The following is a 20,441-nucleotide window of genomic DNA, read 5'->3' as shown; positions in this document are numbered from 1 at the left end:
ACATTGGGCTTACTATTCTCATATTCAACCCATGCATTAATTTTTTATATACCACTCGTACGCTTATTCACCCAACTAAAGCAACCCAATTACATTGCTGGACAGTAACCTAACATATGTAGGAAAATTTAATCACAACCCACAACTGTACCACAAAACATTTCAAGTTTAAGAATTAACACACTACTTTCACACCTCAAATACCTCACATATGTCCATAGACCAGCCTGCTTTAATATAAGGGTTAGCCCAATAGTTTCACATAGCACCATAATCACACGGTTTCAACAATGTGTAACGGTTAAGCTATCAACGTGAGCTGATCACCATCATTATACAATCCAACTTTGATGTCTCGTTCCTATATCATCACACAATAAAGAATTGAACCTCAAACTCAATGTGTTTGTCTAAATCACATATCCAACTAATCCAATAAGTTGCGGATCAACTAACTCAGTCATACACAAATTCGAACTCATCTCTCCAATCCTCATTTATATATTCAACAGTCATGTGCTCAAATAGTCCACCTAATACACATTGGTTTCCTACTGAAACTGATAGCCTTGTTCTTTAAACCTCATTTGCTGACAACTAGCAGATAAGCAATTTAAGTCTCAAAAAAATTAATACCTAGTACTTCCTATCACTGTGCTACCCCAAACTCACGAGGTTGCTCATTCTCATAAGGTTCACTTGGCAGAACAATACCACTTTAATTCAGTATTCTCAGTCAACCCTTTTTATCAGCTCAAGTTCGTGTTTTTTTTAACATACAAGGACAACAACAACACTTGGTTTTAAAAGAAGACAAAAGAACTCCTATGTATTATCTAAAAAAAAATCGAAACTCACTAGTAACAAGCTAAAACCTATGTAGAAAATTAAAATTAAACACTCTTCAAATTTAGAATAATTTGCCCTGTATCTAACCATTTGATTATTTTCTTTTGCATTATTTCCTTCATGGTTAGACTAAGTCTTCTCAGTTGATATAAGAAGCTGTAGCTCAGATTTTTCTCAAGAAATTTTAATGGTTCAAATTTCTTGTCTCCAAAGAATTTGGGTGGTGGGGACACAAAGGCTGACACAAGTTCACTTTCATTTTGCTTTTCCTCCACATGTTTGAGGCTGCCCATTTCTAAATTGCTAATTTCACTATTTAAAAGCAAGTTGTGAGCAACCAAATGATCATAAAATGAAATAGCAGAATAGTCATTAACATCTTCATCAGTGACATTTATTGTTTTTAAAACATTAAAAGTCATCTTTTCCTCATTAACTCTCATGGTCAATTTTCCTTTTTCAACATCAATTATAGCATCCTCTTTAACTAAGAATGGCCTATCCAATATAATGGGCACATCCTTGTCAGCTTCAAAATCAACTATCATGAAATCTGTTGGAAAAATAAACCTATAAACTTTCACTAATTTGTTCTCTATTTTTCCATCAGGGACAATATTCGTTTCTTCTATTGCACATGAAATTAAAGAAGAACCTGGATTTTTCAGCTTGGATGAAAAATTGTTGGAGAGATAGTGCTCTTGTTGCTGCTCTTGGAGTCTCTGAGGAAATGGGATCTGTATTGCCTTTGATATAGGTTGATGAACTTCAATGTTTTGCATTAGCTTGTCTGATTCGTTTGATTTCAATGCTGCCCACACTGGTTCAGTTGTAGTTTCCTTCTCATCATCTTTGTCTTGAGGTGAGGATTGAGTGGTTGATGGTTGGGCTGTAACAATGTTATCCACTTGCTGCCCATTCCTCAAGTGGAGGGCTTTGCACACTTCTTTTCCATCCCTTTTAGGTATTTCTGTGTCACTTGGTAGTGTCTCCAAAGGTCTACAACTAAGGGCAGAAGCAATCTGCCCCATTTGTATCTCAAGGCTCTTCAAGATAGCTCCATGACTTTGAAGCATAGCTTCATGGTTTTCTAGCATTTGATTCATCCACTGCTCATTTGGAGGTTGAGCTTCTGCAACATGTTGTTCTAGCTGTTCAACAAAAGGAGGAAGCATAAAACAAGGTGAAAAAGGCTCTTCTGCTTCAAATGACTGATGCCATCCATGATAAGGCTGCTGGTATTGGTAATTTTGGCCTTGATTTTGGGCAAAATTACATTCTTGGTTCTGCCATCCTTGCTGATCAAATTGGTTGTGGTTGATAAAATTGTAGTTGAAGTCTCCCACATAAAGAACAGATGTTAGGTTGCTGGGGCATTCTTCAAAGGCATGAGCACCATAGCAAAGTGAGCATATAGGTGTTATAGCAACTATTGGAGTAGGTGCTGGTTGCTTGGATTCTTCCATAACCATGACCAAATCCTTCATTGTGTTATGCAAAGCTGCGAGTTGAGCTGCCAATGCCATTGTGATCCCCCTGTAAAGTGTTTAACAACCAAACTTTTTTTTTTTTTTAGATTTGGCAGAATTCTAAGTGTATCAATTTGTTTTCACAGTAAAAATTATTGATCTGCAAAATCTACAAGGAAAATGTAAGTTCAAGAAAAATTAAAAATGAAAATGAAAGAAAACCAATTCAAGAACTAAAAGACAGAATTTTCAAAAAGAAACTAAATCAAACACCGTTCCCCGGCAACGGCGCCATTTTGTTGGGTAGTAATTTTTCGAAAGAAAGAGTTATCGTTCTCAGGGAACGGTTTGTTTAGTTTTCCTTTTTTAATTCCTATTTCTAATTTCTTGAAATTAAGTGATCAATCTTTTAAAACTAAGAAAAGACTAAATCAAACAAGGTATTTATCAGATTTGTATTAAACAAAATTTTACAGAGGGATATCGATTCACAAATGTAACAATTATAAGGTTCTGGAATTCTTTGAATCATGGATGAAGGAAAAATTTCGCATTCCTGCGTTTTATAACTGCTACGGCACTTTAGTATCAGAATTCGAATTACTATGGCTATTTTATCTGAAACTTCCCAGTTCCAGATTTTAATCTTTAGAAGGATCTTTTCCCAAAGTCTTCTAAATCTTTAAAAATTGTATCAAAGACCTCCTTGGGTTATCCCTAACCTCAAGGGTTCAATTAACAAGGGTCATAACCTGATTTCCCAATCACAATTATGCAAAATATATTCAAGATCCATTCCCATGGTGTTCTTGAACTTAAAATCAAAATCTTGCTAATCAAATGAAACTAAAGCAAACCATCACAGTATTCAGAAAAATAAAAGATCACCCAATCATCGTGAATCCCAGAAAAAGAAACTTAGAAATTCATATTAACAAATGAAAAGCTTAGAAAAGGAAAATGAAGAACCAAAGCTTGCATGTAGCTGAGTCTTGGATCCCTCCAAGAAAGAAGTTTCACGCTTGCTCTTGATTTGAGAATTTGAAGAACAAAGACTCGAACTTAACAAAAAGTAAAGAGCAGAAAAGAAATTCTGGAATTGAGAACTAAAACTTTACAGGAGAGTGCTTAGTCTATATCTCTGTATCTAAGACTCCTATTTAAAACTAAAAATAACCATTGATCCAAAGTTTCATTGTTGTTCATCCATGCCTGTCCTCATCCAACGGTCCATCTCTCTTTTTTTTTTCACTTCCAAAAAGTAACTCATATGGCTCTCTAACTGCAGTAAAAATAGTAAAAGAGGATAGTAAATCATCAAATTATCTCTTTCTCTCTCTTTTACCTTATTGGGCTGATTGGTACTCATTTGGCCCATTACTTTGCACTTATAACTAGTCTTTAGCTCAAATATTGTAAAAACAAAGCCATTAAAATAATCATAATTTATAGCTAACACCTACGGGAGTCTTTAAGTTCTCCCGAACTTCCACATCATCCGGTTGCACCACGTGCGACGGATCTGCTATGTACCTCCGAAGCTGAGACACGTGAAACACGTCGTGGATGTTGGCCAGGTTCGGAGGCAAGGAAAGCCAGTAGGCAACAGGTCCTACTCTACCAAGAATCTGGTATGGCCCAATAAACCGCGGGCTCAGCTTCCTCACTCCGAGTGCCCGTCCAACACCGGTGACAGGTGAAAGTCTCACAAACACGTGCTCACCCTCACTGAACTCCAGTGGTCGATGCTTGACATCGTAGTAGCTCTTCTGACGATTCTGCGCCTGCTTCAGCTTTTCCCTGATCATCTGGATCTGCAGGGTGGTATCTTGGACAAAGTCCAAGCCAAACAACTCACAATCCCCAACCTCCGACCAGCAGGTAGGTGTACGACACCTCCTACCGTAGAGCGCCTCGTAAGGTGCCATGCCCAGGCTAGCATGAAAACTGTTGTTATACGAAAACTCTACCAATGGAAGGTACCTATCCCATGCTGAGCCCTGCTCCAACGTGCAAGCCCGTAACATGTCCTCCAAGGTCTGGATAGTCCGCTCAGTCTGTCCATCAGTCTGAGGGTGATAGGCGGTACTCAATCTCAACTGTGTACCAAAAGCTCCTTGCAGCGCCTCCCAGAACCGAGATATGAACTTCGGGTCCCTATCACTGATGATACTCACGGGCACCCCGTGAAGCCTCACAATCTCGCGAACATACAGTTTGGCCAACTGCTCTGTATTGAAGCTCACCTTCACTGGAAGAAAATGGGCAGACTTCGTCAGTCTGTCCACAATGACCCATATCGAGTCACAGCCAACCTGAGTCTTCGGCAGACCCACAACGAAGTCCATGGAAATGCTCTCTCATTTCCACTCTGGAATCTCAAGAGGTTGAAGTTTACCAGACGGCTTCTGGTGTTCAATCTTCACCTTCTGGCAAACCAAACACTTGGACACAAAGATAACAACATCTTTCTTCATGCCCGGCCACCAGAAGTTCTTCTCCAAGTCTTGATACATCTTAGTAGCAGCAAGGTGGATAGAAAACTGACCCTTATGGCCTTCTGCCATAACCTCTTCTGTCAACGGACCTCGAGGAACCACAATCCTCCGCTGGAACAAACGTAATCCATCATCATTCCAAGACACACCGTCTTGGTTCTTCACATAATCCAGACACTCTCTCTGAACTTGTGCCTCTTTAATCTTTTCTAGCAGCTCGTTCACAACATCTGATGTTTCCAACCCGAGAAGTACGCTCGCACACGGAGCGGTCACTGCCAAGTGGCGGAACTTCTCAACCACATCGAAGTTACCAAGTAGCAAACTGGATGAACTACTGGATTTTCGACTCAAAGCATCAGCTAACACATTGGCCTTGCCAGGATGATACCTTAGCTCAAAGTCGTAGTCCTTTATGAACTCCATCCATCTCCTCTGCCTCATGTTCAACTCCTTTTGGTCGAACAGGTACTTCAAACTCTTGTGGTCACTGAACACCACAAACCTCAAACCAAAAAGATAATGCCTCCAAATCTTGAAAGCAAACACAATTGCAGCCAACTCCAAATCATGAGTCGGGTAGTTCTCCTCATGAGGCTTCAACTGCCTCGAAGCAAAAGCAACAGCTCTACCAGACTGCATCAGCACACAACCCAGCCCCTTTCAAGAAGCATCACAGTAAAGCTCAAACTGCTCCTCAGGATCAGGAAGGATCACCACAGGTGAAGAAGTCAATCTCTCCTTCAACTCCTGAAAGCACGCCTCACACTCGTGAGTCCACACAAATGGAGTCTCCTTTCGGGTAAGGCGAGTCAAAGGGATAACCATCGTGGAAAAACCCTTGATGAACCTCCGATAGTAACTGGCCAAACCTAAGAAGCTCCTCACCCCCGTAGCTGTCTTAGGCCTCTCCCAATCCAACACGGCCTCAATCTTGTTGGGATCCACTGCAACTCCATCTGCTGAAATCACATGCCCTAGAAACTTGACTGATTTGAGCCAAAACTCACACTTAGAAGGTTTAGCATAAAGCTTTTTCTCCTTCAGCACTTGCAGAACAATCCTCAGATGCTCCGCATGCTCCTCCTCAGTCTTGGAGTAGATCAGAATATCATCAATGAAGACAATCACGAACTGATCCAGATACGAATGGAAAATCCTGTTCATGTAATCAGTGAACACTGCCGGCGCATTTGTGAGTCCAAACGGAATCACCAAATACTCAAAATGACCGTATCTCGAACGAAACGCGATCTTCGGGACATCCTCCGGCTTCACCCGAATATGATTGTATCCGGACCGGAGATCAATCTTGGAATACACACAAGCACCCCTGAGCTGATCCAACAGATCATCAATCCGAAGAAGAGGATACTTGTTCTTGATTGTCACATTGTTCAATTGCCTGTAGTCGGTGCACAATCGCATTGTCCCGTCCTTCTTCTTCACGAAGATGACCGGTGCTCCCCAAGGAGACACACTCGGTCTAATGAAATCTTTCGCCGAAAGATCCTCAATATGCTTCTTCAGCTCAGCCAACTCCAGTGGCGACATCCGATAAGGAGCTAAAGAAATCGGCCCCACACGGGCAACAAGTCAATGGAGAACTCTATCTCCCGCTGTGGCGGAAACTCAGGAATCTCCTCAGGAAACACCTCAAGGAACTCCCCCACCACAGGAATGCCAGTGATATCCTCCTATGTCCCACTCATCAAACCACCCAACATGACATAACCCAATGCCCCTGCTCGCAGCGCTCTCCTGGCCTGCAGTAGTGAAATGTATGGCGAGGAACTAGCTGTGGAATCACACGGAGACATCACCACGCGCTTTGCACAGCAATCAATCAAAGCACAGTTTCTAGACAACCAATCCATGCCCAGAATAATCTCAAGGTTGGCCATCGGCAATCCTATCAGATCTACCGAGAACTCACGGCCATCCCACTGAAATGCTACATCGCGATGTACAGTGGTAGAATCACAAATCTCTCCGGTGGCGGTAGTCACCCGCAACGGTGGAGAAAGCACAACACTGGGCAACTCAGCCTCAAAGCAATCGGGGTAGCAACAAACGAATGAGTAGCCCAGGAATCAAAGATAGCATCCACAAAAGAATCACCAATAGACACAGTACCTCTGACAAGGTTCGGAGCGCGGTCCGACTGCTGCCTATCCAGTGTATACACTCTCCCAACAGAAGGTGGCACTGCAGGTGCCGAAGAAGATGTCATCGGAACCATCTGCAAAGGAACTTCCTGAACAGCTGCAGCTCTCGCCGTCGACGACGGACAATCTCTAGAGAAGTGGCCCTCCTTGCTACACTTGAAACATAGCAACTGCCCCGTAGCACAGCGTCCCACATGCTCTTTCCCACATCCCGAACATCCCGGAGTGGTAGGAGGCCTAGCAGAACTCCTCTGATGTGAAACAGCTCTCTTGAACTGACCAGGCGCCTGCCTAGTCGCTAACTGCTTTCCCTTGCCCTTATCAGCAAACCTCTTGTCCTTCCAAGAAGTAGGAGCAGGAATGGAACCACCTGTTCCCTTGCTCTCCTCAACCTTGACCCTCTTGGCCTTGCTTGCCACGCAAACATCCTCGATGTCCTTACACTGCTGTACCAGTGTACCAAAGTCCCTCGAAGCAGCACCAGCAAGATGCTCAGCAATCACCTCACTAAGTCCCCTGCGGAACTTAGCTGCCAGAAATAACGGAGTAGGAGGAACCATCCTGAAGTGTGCAAACTTCACTAGCTCATTAAACTTAGCCAGGTACTCATCAACAGACATCGAGCCATGTACCAAACGATCAAACTCTCCCTGCTTTCTCTCCTGCGCATCATAGGGAAAGTATCGGCCCAGAAAGCACTCCTCAAAGAATGGCCACGTCATGACACGGCCCTGCCTCTCAAAAGCACGAGAGGTGTGCGTCCACCACTCATGGGCATCGCCCTCCAGCATGTAAGTTGAGAACATCAGCTTCTGTGGGTCTGTACACTGCATAACCCGAAAGATCTTGTCCAGCGACTCTAGCCATCTCGCAGCAGCAATAGGATCCAAAGACCCCTCAAACACAGGTGGCTTATGCTTCCTGAAAGTATTCAGCCGGCGATCAATCACATCACGATCCTAAGCAATCCCCACAAGGGGCTCCCCCGTCTCAGCGGCATGAGTAGCATTGTCGATGTGACTATGGCTCTCCTCCTGAACACTAGGTGGAGGCGGTGGCGGTGGTGGCAGCGGCGGTGGTGCATGGCCTACAGCAGGACCAACCCTCATCTCCTCCAACATGACTCTCATCATCGTCATGTTCGCCATCCTGTTCGCCTCGAGGACTTCCTCAGTGGTCCTCCGGTTCGCTTCACGAACCTCAGCTGCGGCTATCCGGTTCGCCTCGCGAACAGCTTCCATCATTGCCGCGTTGGCCAATCTAGTGGCCTCCTGATCGGCTGACCTAGCCGCCTGCATCTCAGCCAATGCAGTCAGGATAGGATCAGATTGATCCTCAGAAGTCTCTCGTGTTCTCCCGGACCTTACCATGACTCTGCACAAGTTACACAAATTATGAGTTGATCAGGCTCACGCAATGTGATCACATATACATCATCATAATAAAATTCGACGGAGTAAACACAAAGACAGACACAACCAAACAACCTAGTAATTGCAATACATACAGGCTTTTCCCTCGAACCATTTCTCTGATACCATAAATGTAACACCCCGTATATGTCCGGTAATGTTATCATAATATCGTATTAAGCTGCGCTTAATTAAATTGCAGAATTACTTTTTCTTTTCAATTATGATGCCATTAACATTACCAACTTGCTTAATAATCAATTTATTAAAACATCTCCTGTATGTAATTACAATAAAACAGCTAACTGAAATACCTCATAACATAGATAATATAAGTGTGGCTCTAGTCACGGAACTACAACAATGTATACCGGACCATCTAACAGTTTATACAACTCCAATCTAAAAGTACTAACAAAAGTGTCATGGACAATCCCCATGCTCACTCAAATAAGGCAACATGCCCAACATCAGTCTCAACAACAACATATCATAAATAGCGGAAAACATAAACAGCATCCCAAATCCAGTCATGCTAACATAAAGCAGTAAAACATAATCAGCTAAGCTCCGGCCTCCTGCCGCCCGAGGCATCAGTACCCATACTACTTGATCCTGAAATAAGCATTCCCCAAACGTGAGGTAAGATCTCTAATCTAGAAATCTCAGTAAGTCAGTGAGTCCTCAAGGATCTTCCACCCCAAGCTCACTTACATGTGCAATATAAGTTCAAAAGCAATTTATCATTTATCATTTCTAAAACGATGCAATGCAGTAGATAATCATGCCATTACATGTAAAGTTCAATCAACATATCAAATATTCAAAAGCATGTACATAACATGCATAAACCATACCCCCATGGGACATGGTGGAACCACAACATAGCTAAACCGAGGACACGAAAGCTTACCTTGCAAGCTAACTCCAAAAGCCAAGAGTCCACAGCTCAAAGTCCAAACACAGCAGATTCACAATCTGTTATGGACCAACAATACATCAACAACATGCACCACAAGCATACAATATTAAGACAACGCCTTTTCATTACGTTTTCAAGTCTTAAAGCTTCTAACAAGGCCACAAGCCCTTAATCCCATGATTCTGGCTTAATCCATTAAATACAGAAGTTCAACTTCATCAAACTAGGGTCCACAAACCCCCAATAGCCTACTGTACACATAGCACAGCTGCTGTTCTGCGAAATCCCAGAATATCCGGATATCTCACTGTCCATATCCGGATATGCAATATCCGGATATACAGATTCACATATCCGGATATCCAATATCCGGATATCCCAAAACCACGTATCCGGATATCCAATATCCGGATATCAGTTCGACAAATATCCGGATATCTCACGACAGAATGCAATTTCTGCATTTTCGTGAAGATATCCCAAAAAGGTTCCCTTTTTACCGATTTTAAACACCTAATCATGCATTTCTAGATGTGTTAAGCCTCACCCAACAACAAGTTATCATCTTTTAACCTTAACATGCATCAAGCTTTCATTTTTAAGCATTAAACTCATGATTAAAGGTTGATATACATACCAAGGCCAAAACAGAAGAAGAGGTTGCTCTTTGGAGCTCACAATCAGCCCCTCAAGACTGACTCAACAAGGTGCACGAAAATGGATCAACAAGCTTGGACCTTTCAACACAAAGGAAGCTTCTTGGACCTCACAATGCCAAAACAAAGGCTTCCACACACAACCAACCCAAGTCAGCCTCAAAACCTCACACACAGCAGCTCTCTCAACTCAGAAAAGACCAGCAATAGAGTCCCAAGGCTAGCTCTCACCCTCACCAAGTGTATCCCAAGTGAAAGTGTGAAGAAAAATCAAGAAAGGAAGTGTCTTGGACCCAAAATGGAGAAGAAACCCCACAAGTCAGCCAAGCTGATCAGCCACCCTCAACTCTCACGTTCAAAATCTGTTTTCTAGGGCATTGTGCCCTTAGAAGGGTATTTATAGCCCAAGCCACTTAAACACACAGTGTTAACTTTAATTGCTACGCTTAGCATTTTAATCCCAAAGTTTGGATTATGAAACTACATAATTTTCTAAGATTTATCATATTTTTCTTATAATTTTCTGAGCACTTTTTCGGTACGCGCTTTTCCAAGCCAGTACCGGTTTCCAGCACCAGTTCTCATTATCTGGACTTGAAACTCGTTTTACAAGTCCTACATATTATTCTAGTAATTATCATGCACTTACATTAATTTTCCGGGATACTTTTTCGGCACGCATTTATACCGACTAGCAGAACCGGTATCTGCACTTTTCTTCTGAAAAGCGACTTTCAGCATTCTTAATCACTTATTACGATTATTAAGCCTCATAAATAATTATTAGGGTCAATTATGGAATCATTTCCTATTTTCTCGTAATTTATTAATTAAATTCCTTAATTAACGTTGCGGGTTCTTACATCGGACGTCGGCAATGGATCTCTTCTACGGTGTTGGTGCTTCATAGATGCTTAAGAAGGAAGTAAACTTGGCCAATACATGGGTAACTTTTTTAAACGGGATATTAGGAGTGATTGTTTTCTATTGTTATGAGTGCTTGATCTTGAAGGCATTTACAAGCCAAGGTTTCTTAAGAGCATGGCAAGATATTATCGATTGAGGTACGTTTGCTTAAGATGGCCTTACTTAGAGTCACTACCATAATCAATAAGCAGCTTGATAAAACTCTAGACTACATACTCGTATAAATACTATAGCTAGCTCCATCTGGAAGATGCAACTACAACACTTGTCCTTAAGTGAGATTATGGTGATTTGTACTTTATCTTGTGTTATTCCCGGCTGAATTGATGATTCTTGCAAGAAGACTGATTATTTTGGGGGTTGGAAGACCTTTAGTGCATGATAAGAAAGAGCCTCAAGCGCAAGTTGTAGAAAGATTCTTGACATAGTTGATAGATTTGAATATGGTTCAAGTTGGTAAGAGAAAGCAGAATAACAAGGTAAAAACATGTTTTCTCCCTACATCTTTATGAGAACTCTAATTGACAATAGTTACTAAGTCTAGATTTCTTCAAGTTCCAAAAAGTCTCGTTAAATGTCGGGGTGACAGATAATCTTGACTAAAATAATATCTGGCACAATTATATTAATGATAACACTAGAAGTGCTTCAGCTTCCCTAGAAACTTTGTACAAGGTTGTTCTCTCATTTTTGTCCTTTGACACACAAGTAAACCCGGACAAGATATTAATAACTTTATGAAATGCTATATTAGGTACCATTATTTTTTATTGCTATGGGTGCTTGATCCTGAAGGAGTTTACAACCTAAGTTGCCTAAGAGGATATCAATACTTTCTCAATTGAGGTAGCTTAGCTTAAGATGGACTTAGTTAGAGTCACTACCATACTTAATAAGCAAATCGATGAAACTCTAGACTCTTGATTTCAAGCATACTCGTACAAATATTCCAACAGCTCTATCTGGAAAATGCAACTGTGACACTTGTACTTCAGTGAGGCTAAGGTGATGTGTACATTATCTAGTATTTTTCCATGCTAAATCGAGGATTCTTGCAAGAAGGCTGATTACTTTGCGGGTTGCAGAGTAAGTTGTAGAAAAGGTATTAGATATAATTGATAGATTTAAACATGGTTCAACTTGCTAAGAGAAAGCCAAATGTCGAGATGAAAACATGTCGCGTTCCTGCTACTTTTTGAGAACTCTATTTGACAAATGCTAATGAGTCTAAATTTCTTCAGGTACCCAAAAGTTTTGAAAGTTTGTAAGCTAAAGAAATTAGAGGACTTGAAAATAGAGGAAAATGTGCTAACATGTCTCAAACAAGTGGAAATCATATCGTGTCGATGCCTAATATTGCTTCCTGATGGACTAAAGCATGTTAACACTCTTCTAAAGTTGAAGTTAACAAACATGACAATGGAAAATGAAACTGACAAGTATTGGTTTCCCCCCAATTTTAAACTCTTAAAGGATAACTCTCAGTAAAATTTCGTCAATGCATGACAAGCTGCCTCACTTTTGTGTGTTTGTTTTCTTTTTTTTTCAGTTGACATGTAGTGATTTAACTACACAAAATATGTTTTGTATGGAACAACTATTTGTCTATAGTAAATTGTTCGATAGGAAGGCTTACTTGAACTTCAACAAACTTGATCAACTTAAACCTTGCCATGCAATTTGCAGAGAGAGGTGACAACATTTTTTTAGTCCTGTAATACTTGTTAGCAACAAAATATTCCCATCTTTCTCCCGCTGGACTGTTCCAACCTTCAGATATTCTCAATAAGGTTTGAGAAGAGTTATCTATGGGTTTTATATATGGTTTACCAAAATCCAAGGGGTAGATACAATTTTGGTAGTGGTGGACTGCCTTACGAAATTTTCCCATTTCCTTACACTATCACATACTTACACTGCCCAAAAAGTGGCAGCAATATTTGTACTGGAGGTAGTTCGGTTGCATAGATTTCCCAAGTCTATTGATTTTGATAAGGATAGGGTGTTTGTTAGTAAATTTTGGGGTGAATTATTTTGTTTGGCAGGCATTAGACTAAATTCAGTTCGGCATACCATCCATAACTGGATTGTCAAAATGAGGTGGTGAATCGTACATTGGAAATGTACCTTCGTCGCTTTGTTGGGTAGCATCCTAAGAGCTGGGTAAAGTGGGTATCGTGGGCAGAGTTCTGGTTTAACACTTTGTTTAACAGGTCCTTTGATATGACTCCCTTCAAGGCCTTGTATGGTCCTGATCCTCCTATGCTGGTGCAATTTGAGGTGGGTAGTACTAAATTAGGGGCAATGGATCAACTTTTGAGCATGCATGACACTATTTTAAAGGAATTAAAAATAATCTTTGCAAGGAACAGGAACATATGAAAGTGCAGGCTAATGAGCACATACGGGAAATGGAGTATACTATTGGGGAGAAGGTTTATTTGAAGCTGCAGTCGTATAAGCTTAAGTGGTTGGCTAGTCGCTTAAATCAGAAACTGAGCCAAGATTTTATGGTCCCATTGAAATTATTCAAAAGATCAGACCAGTGGCTTATGAGTTTAAGCTACCTCATTCCTATGCTAAAACACACCATGTTTTCCACGTTTCATAACTAAAAAAATTCATTGATTCTGTTGTTCCAGTCTTTGAAATTCTCAAATGTTTGGCTAATATAATGGAATTACAAGTAATTCCTGCTATTTTGGATTGTCAACGTTTGTTGAATGGGTAGCTAGAGATTTTGGTGCAATGGATTGATTTTCCTGCTTGTGAAAACTCATGAGAGGGCTTAGCTATAATTCAGACTCAATTCATTCATTTTCACCTTGTTCCGTGAATTTTAAGGAAGAGGATAGTGATGGGGCTCACGGAAAGGTTTATATTAGGAAAAGAAAGAGAAAGAGATGGGGCTGAAGTGATGGACAAGCAATGAGCCAAGCAAATGGGCAAATAGGGGCTGAAGTGAATGGACAATATACGAGCCAAACAAATGGGCAAATGACAGAAGACTTATAGGGACAATTATCAGGTCCAATTTTACAAGTGTCAAGCCTAAGTGGGAAAAAGATGAGCCCAAGTGCTCAGAAGATTGTTGATAGTGATCTAGTTGGAGAATAGTAACACTAAACAAGGATATAGAACATAATTGTTCATGTAACAGAAGGGAGGAAGTTAGTTAATATACAAAAAAAAAGAGTGAGTGGGAGGAGGTAGACAATTTGTGAAGAATGTGGCCGTGGATAAGGGAGTATCACTGACCTTCACAACAAAAGAGGGTTGGCAATACCAAATCACTTGAAATCAAACCAATTATAGTCAGTATAGCTGAAATACCTAGGATCAGTGACTTCCTATCAGTCATTGCAAACAAACTAGCTAAAGTCCTAATTGAAGAATGGCATTGTTCTTTGCGGTAATAAGCCAAGTTGAATGGATAGAAAAGGAGCTGAGACTAATGCATGGATTCTTAAAGCACGTAGAACACGCCAAACAAAAAACCTTCAACAAGACAGAGAAGTTGAGGAAAAATTTTGGTGATGCAAAGGATGTCATATAGACTTTCCTCATCAAATCAGTCAGGAGGAGGAGAAGAAGAATTCCCCATTTGTTTGACAAATACAGGGTTAGAAAGATGCTGGAGCAAATTATCAACAATATGGAAGATAACTCTTAAAGAATGAACTATGAAAAAAAAATTGGTTAATTTCGAATAGGGGTGTTCGCGGTCTAGATTGGATCGGTTTTGGGAGAAAAAATCATCCAATCCAATCCCTTCAGTTTGATCATGTAATCATCCATTCAGTTTGGATTTTTTTTTCAAATCTGATCCGATCTAATTCAATTTTTTTGGGTTTCAATTGGATCGATTTTTGATTTTTTGAGAATCCTAAAATTAGTTTCATGAATATTGTGCAAATAACATCTTTTTTATATATTGGCTTTGTAATTTTTTTTTGAAATAAAAAAGCATCAATAAACGATAATATTGTTTTTTTGGCAATGAGATATGAAGCTCTACACAGATGAAATTTTGTTGATGAGATGTGACTAGATTATTTGAAGGTGGACATTTCCCCTGAATTAATGAATCTTGGAAAAGAAATTGTGATAAAATGTAGGGCATGCAATTAGAATTAGTAAAAATGAGTGATTTGCTTTCAAACAAAGATATCACGAAGGAGGAATGGCCAAATATGCTAATTGTACAATCATGATAAAAAAATAGTGGTTTGGTATTATTGTCATATTCAATACAAAATTACCTTTACATCTTAGGAGATGTGTACATTATCTCATGTTATTTCTTGCTGAATCGGGATTCCTGCAAGAAGGTTGATGATCTTGCAGAGGGTCTGATTCTTGATAAGGAAGAACCCCATAGAAAAGTTGTAGAAAGGCAATTGACATAGTTGTTAGATCTGAACATAGTTCAAGTTGTTAAGAGAAAGCAGAATGACAGGGTGAAAACATGTTATATACTTAATGCTTTGTGAGAACTCTGGTTGACAAAAGCTAATATGTTTAGATTTTTTAAAGTACTTGAAAGTTCCATAATACTGCAACTAGATCTATTTGAAAGTTGCAACCGCAACACTTGTACTTGAGTGAAACTAAGGTGATGTGTATATTATCTCGTGTTATTTCCCCTAAGTCGGGGATTCCTACAAGAAGACTGATTATTTTAATTTTGTGGGTTGTTGAAGGTTTGATGCATGATATGGAAAGCCACTTAGAGCAATTTGCAAAAAAGTACTTGACACAGTTGATATATAAACATGGTTCAAGTTGGTAAAATAAAATAGAATGGCAAGGTAAAAACATGTTGTCTCCCTACTGCTTTGTGAGAACTTTGTTTGACAAAAGCTAATGAGTCTAAATTTCTTCAAGTACCCGAAAGATCCAGTAAACGTCGGGTGACATATAATCTTGACCAAAATAATATTTGGCACAATCATATTCATGATAACACCAGAAGTTCTTTGACTTAAACCTAACCAGGACATGCATAAATTTTTGAAATGGTGTATTAGGAGCAATTATTTTTTTACTATTGTTGGTGCTTGAGCTTGAAGGCATTTACTGGCCCAAGTTGCCTAAAAGCATTACAGCTCGATTGAGGAACCCTAGCTTAAGAATGACTCACTTAAAGGCACTACCATGATTAATAAGCATCTTGGTAAAACTACAGACTCTACATCTGAAACATACTCACATATATACTATAGCTAGCTCCATTTGGAAGGTGCAATCACGACACTTGTACTCGAGTGAGACTAAGGTGGTGCGTATATTATTTCATGTTATTCTCACTAAATTGAGATTCTTGTAAAAAGACTGATTATTTCATGGGTTGTAAAGGGTCGAGTGCATGAAAAGGAAAAGCCCCCAAAGCAAGTTGCAGATAGGTACTTGACACAATTGATAGATCTTAACATGATTCATGTTGCTAAGAGAAAGTGAATGATAACATGTTGTCTCTGTACTGCTTTGCAAGAACTCTGTTTGACAAAAGCTAAAGAATCTAGATTTTTTCAAGTACCCGAAAGTCCATTAGACGTTGGGTAACAGATAATATTAGTTGGCACAATAATATTCATGATAACACCAGAATTTCTTCAGCTTCCCTGAGAACCTTCTATAAGGGTGTTTTCTCATTTCTATCCTTTGATGATCAAGAATGAAGTAAACCTGGCCAAGACATAGGTGACTTTCTGAAAGTGTGTATTGGGAGCAATTATTTTTAACTGCTACAGTTCTTGATCTTGAACGCATTCAAAAGCTCAAGTTGCCTAAAAGCATTACAAGACTTTCTGGATTGAGGTGCCTTGGCTTAAGAAAGACTTACTTAAAGTCACTACCATAATCAATAAGTAGCTTGGTGAAACTCTACTCTTGATCTGAAAAACACTCGCATAAATAATGCAATTAGCTCTATGTATAAGAAACAACTGCAACACTTGTGCTTGAGTAAGACTAAGGTAATGTGTACATTATCTCATGCTATTCCTCCTAAATCGAGATTCTTGCAAGAAGGCTGACTATTTAGTAGGTTGCATAGGGTCTAGTGCATGATAAGGAAGAGCCCCAAGAGCAAGTTGGGGGACATTTTTCACTGGAGATTTTCCCTATTGAGGTTCTTTTATCTTACACACCTATTATAGGAAAACTTAATCTCCCGGGATTCTTCATAGTTTGGGTTGCCATTAAAGATAAATAATTTCGGATGATATAAGACTTGAATCTTTAAACTGGAAAAAGTTTCTTTCTTTAAGACTTTAAGCTCAAGATTTCAACTATAAAATTTCTTAATTTTATCAATGTTCCAAGTTTGTGGGATTTTTAATCCTGTTAGTGGTTTTAATAGATAAGCTCCATTTTCTATTTTTCCAATCACGCAACATGGTTCTTCCCAATTTGCTGCTAGTCTTCCATCCTTTGCGATATTGTTTCCCACGTCCACTCTTTTTAAAACTAATTCAACTTCTTGAAATCTTCACGGGATCACTTATTTGTTATATCTTGTTGTGATCCTTTGTTTTAATGTGGTTTCCTTGATATGAGTCAATTCTCTTGCTTCTTCAACAAGATCAAGGTTATTGAGAAGAACCTGATTGTTGCTTTCAATGTCTAAGTATATTCTTCTGCAAGTGAGTTCACCAACTTAAATAAGGATCATAACTTCACTTCCATATGACATTTTAAAAGGGATTTATCCTGTAGAAAAGTGTGGTGTTGTTTTATATCCCCAAAAGACGTAATCCAGGTGATCAGACCAGTCACCTTTTGATTCTTCTAAGCATTATTCCAACCTCTTTTAAGGACCTTGTTTGCGTTAGTTTGAGGGTGCTCCACGGAAGTATATATATGCATAAGTTATTGTTCTTTCGAGGGTTTGTTGCAGTTCTTGTCTACAAATTGCGTCCTATTATTTGTGATGATGGTATGTAGGATTCCAAATCTACAAACAAATTGCATCCTATTATTTGTGATGAAAATTAATTTAAATTTTTAAGTAAATAATATAAATATAGCACTTTTAAAAAATTTAATAATATCTTTAATAAAATTTCAGGCCATTATAATAAACATAAACATAAATATAGCACCCAATTTTTTTTTGACCTTATATATTAAATTTCATTACAATTCTTTGGACTGTATATACCTTGCCCCTTGAATTTTAACCCTTTCCATTCCATTTGATAAAATCATTAGATATATGACTCGTAATATAAGAAACTGTCAATGCCACATCCCATCACACTGACGCTGCTGCTTTCCCACTGAACGCGGTATGTAGGGAACCGCGTTAGCTATAGTCTGTCATACATCTTACGAGTGGTTGACGATTTTCCAAAAACTTGTTGCGACTCGGCAAGTGCACTGTTCGTAAAGTAATAAAGTGTACCGGAGTACGAGATCGTTCCCACGAGGATCAGAATTTTCAAGCACTAGTTCACTAATCGCGTCTTAGTTGGACAATCAAGAATTTAGATGAAGAAAGTTGTGATTCAAAAAAATTAAAAACAATTAAAATCATGCAATTAAGGAAATTCAGAATTAAAAGAATGAAAGAAGATGATGTTTGATTAAGAATTTAAAACAAGCGTAGTTAAGGTTTCGACTTCCCCCAATTTCCTCAATATGTTATGAATTAAACAGTCATGAATCTGTTTCTTAATATATTGCCAATCAATTCTTTATAAGTTAATTAGGGCTCAATTCCTTGTTACCCTAAATCTATGTAATCTTGAAAGAACTCTAGTTCCCCGATTATTCCCCAAGAAAACATGCATTAAGATCAAGAATTTCAAGATTGCATAATTACCCTATGTCTATCCCTAGATCACAAGGATTATGATAAATTATCAAGTCAGGGTTCTTGCACCAACATCCCTATTGTCATACAATTCTCCAAAATCATTCTATAAGGAACAAACTCATAGAAAGCATTAAAAACAGATAATTTATTCAATTATAAAAAGAACAGGATTCAGAGACAATTTAATTCATAAATATAAAGATTCAATTGGGTTCTATCTACCCTTAACTACATAAAAGACTACTCTAGCATACTGAATTGGAAAAAATTAATAAAGAAAAGAGAACCCCAAGCCTCCATTGGTGTGATATTGACTTGGTTCCTCAGTGTTCTAGTGCTCCGCAACAGGATTCCTCCTTCAGGTCTCTATGTATTTCTCTGGACTTGTCTGTGTATTGGTCTTGACCCCAAGCTCTTTATTTATAGCTTTTTGGAGTTGTATTCTTCATTAAATCTCCAATGAATCCATATCAGATTTGTGGTTGATTTCATCTTTGTTTCCTTTTTGCATTTGATATCTTGGAGATTGGTTGACGATTTTGAGCTTTAAATCTTGTTGTGATCTTCCATCACATCTTCTTATTGGAGTTATATCTTATCTCAATCAAGGTTGTTGTGTTTCCTCTTTGTATCTTATAGAATCCGCTGCATATCTTGATCAAATCTTTCCTGGAGTTTAGCTTTGGCCGTGCATGGACGTTTTAGCGTGCTGTTTGTGCGCTAAAACGTGCTTACAGTGCATTCTTGTCTGCCTCCAAGCGTTTTGGCGTCCAGTAGCACGCCAAAACGTGCTCTTCGAAGGATTTTGGTTGCTTCAGGAGCGTTTTGGCGTGCTGTTTGGCCGCCAAAACGCTCTCCTCCAAGGAGTAATGGTTATTTTCTTCCTTTTGTGCATTTAAACATGATTCATGGACGCCAAAACGTCCTTCTTCAGCTGGTACACACTTGAAAACTTGCTTTCTTGTGACTTCAACTCAACTTGATATCTTCTTTTGATTCCAAAATACCATAATAGGTATCAAAAACCCTTGAATTCAGAATTATGACAACATGTTAGCAAAATATTCAATTACTGTAACTTTAGAGTATAAAATCCTAATTTTCATGCAATTCATGATATATATCAAACATAATTAAGCCTAAAAACATGGTAAACTAAGGGTTTATCACTCGTAATATAAGAAACTGTCAATGCCACATCCCATCACACAGACGCTGCTGCTTTCCCACTGAACGCGGTATGTAGGGAACCGCGTTAGCTCTAGTCTGTCATACATAAAAATGGTAGTCAAACTACCGTGTCTCAGTTCAATAAATGCTATAGTCTGATCGCTTGAAATTTCACATAAAAGCATTGCGAAAAATGCCGCGTCTTAACGTGGTACACAAATCGCCGCGTCGTTATGCATTACATTGGTAATATGTTTGACCAAAAAATTAATCTGGTCAAACTTTTTTTAAAAAAACTTAGTAGGGTCAAAAGGCCCAAGTACTATACTTTTTTTCCTTTTTGTGATATAATGCTCGACACGATAATCCGAACTGATTGATGTTGGCAGCAGACGTAATGTGTTGATATATTTATGAATTATATTTATCTTATGTTACATAAGATAAATAAGCTTTCTATATATACAAAGTGGAGGTGAGTTTCACATCTATTTTTTTCTCTCCTTTTATCTGTAAATTCTATTTGTAATTTTATTTCTATAACATGA

The 20,441-nt window shown here is 39.1% G+C and overlaps 1 protein-coding gene across 1 annotated transcript; it reads right to left on the bottom strand.

Moving 5' to 3' along the window:
• Positions 1-893: 893 nt before the first annotated feature.
• On the bottom strand, positions 894-2,375 carry LOC133300759 (uncharacterized). The gene has a single exon (XM_061500348.1). The coding sequence runs from the start codon at positions 2,373-2,375 to the stop codon at positions 894-896; it is 1,482 nt and encodes a 493-aa protein (XP_061356332.1).
• Between the last annotated feature and the right edge of the window lie 18,066 nt (positions 2,376-20,441).

This window comes from Gastrolobium bilobum, unplaced genomic scaffold (assembly GCF_033153095.1).
Source record: "Gastrolobium bilobum isolate Gb01-03AN ecotype WA unplaced genomic scaffold, APGP_CSIRO_Gbil_v1 utg32013, whole genome shotgun sequence".
Classification (NCBI taxonomy): domain Eukaryota; kingdom Viridiplantae; phylum Streptophyta; class Magnoliopsida; order Fabales; family Fabaceae; genus Gastrolobium; species Gastrolobium bilobum.
This window is presented reverse-complemented; position numbering and strand designations above follow the sequence as displayed.

Excerpts from the sequence above, each read along its gene's own strand:
- LOC133300759 (XM_061500348.1), bottom strand. The coding sequence starts at position 2,375 with ATGGCATTGGCAGCTCAACTCGCAGCTTTGCATAACACAATGAAGGAT.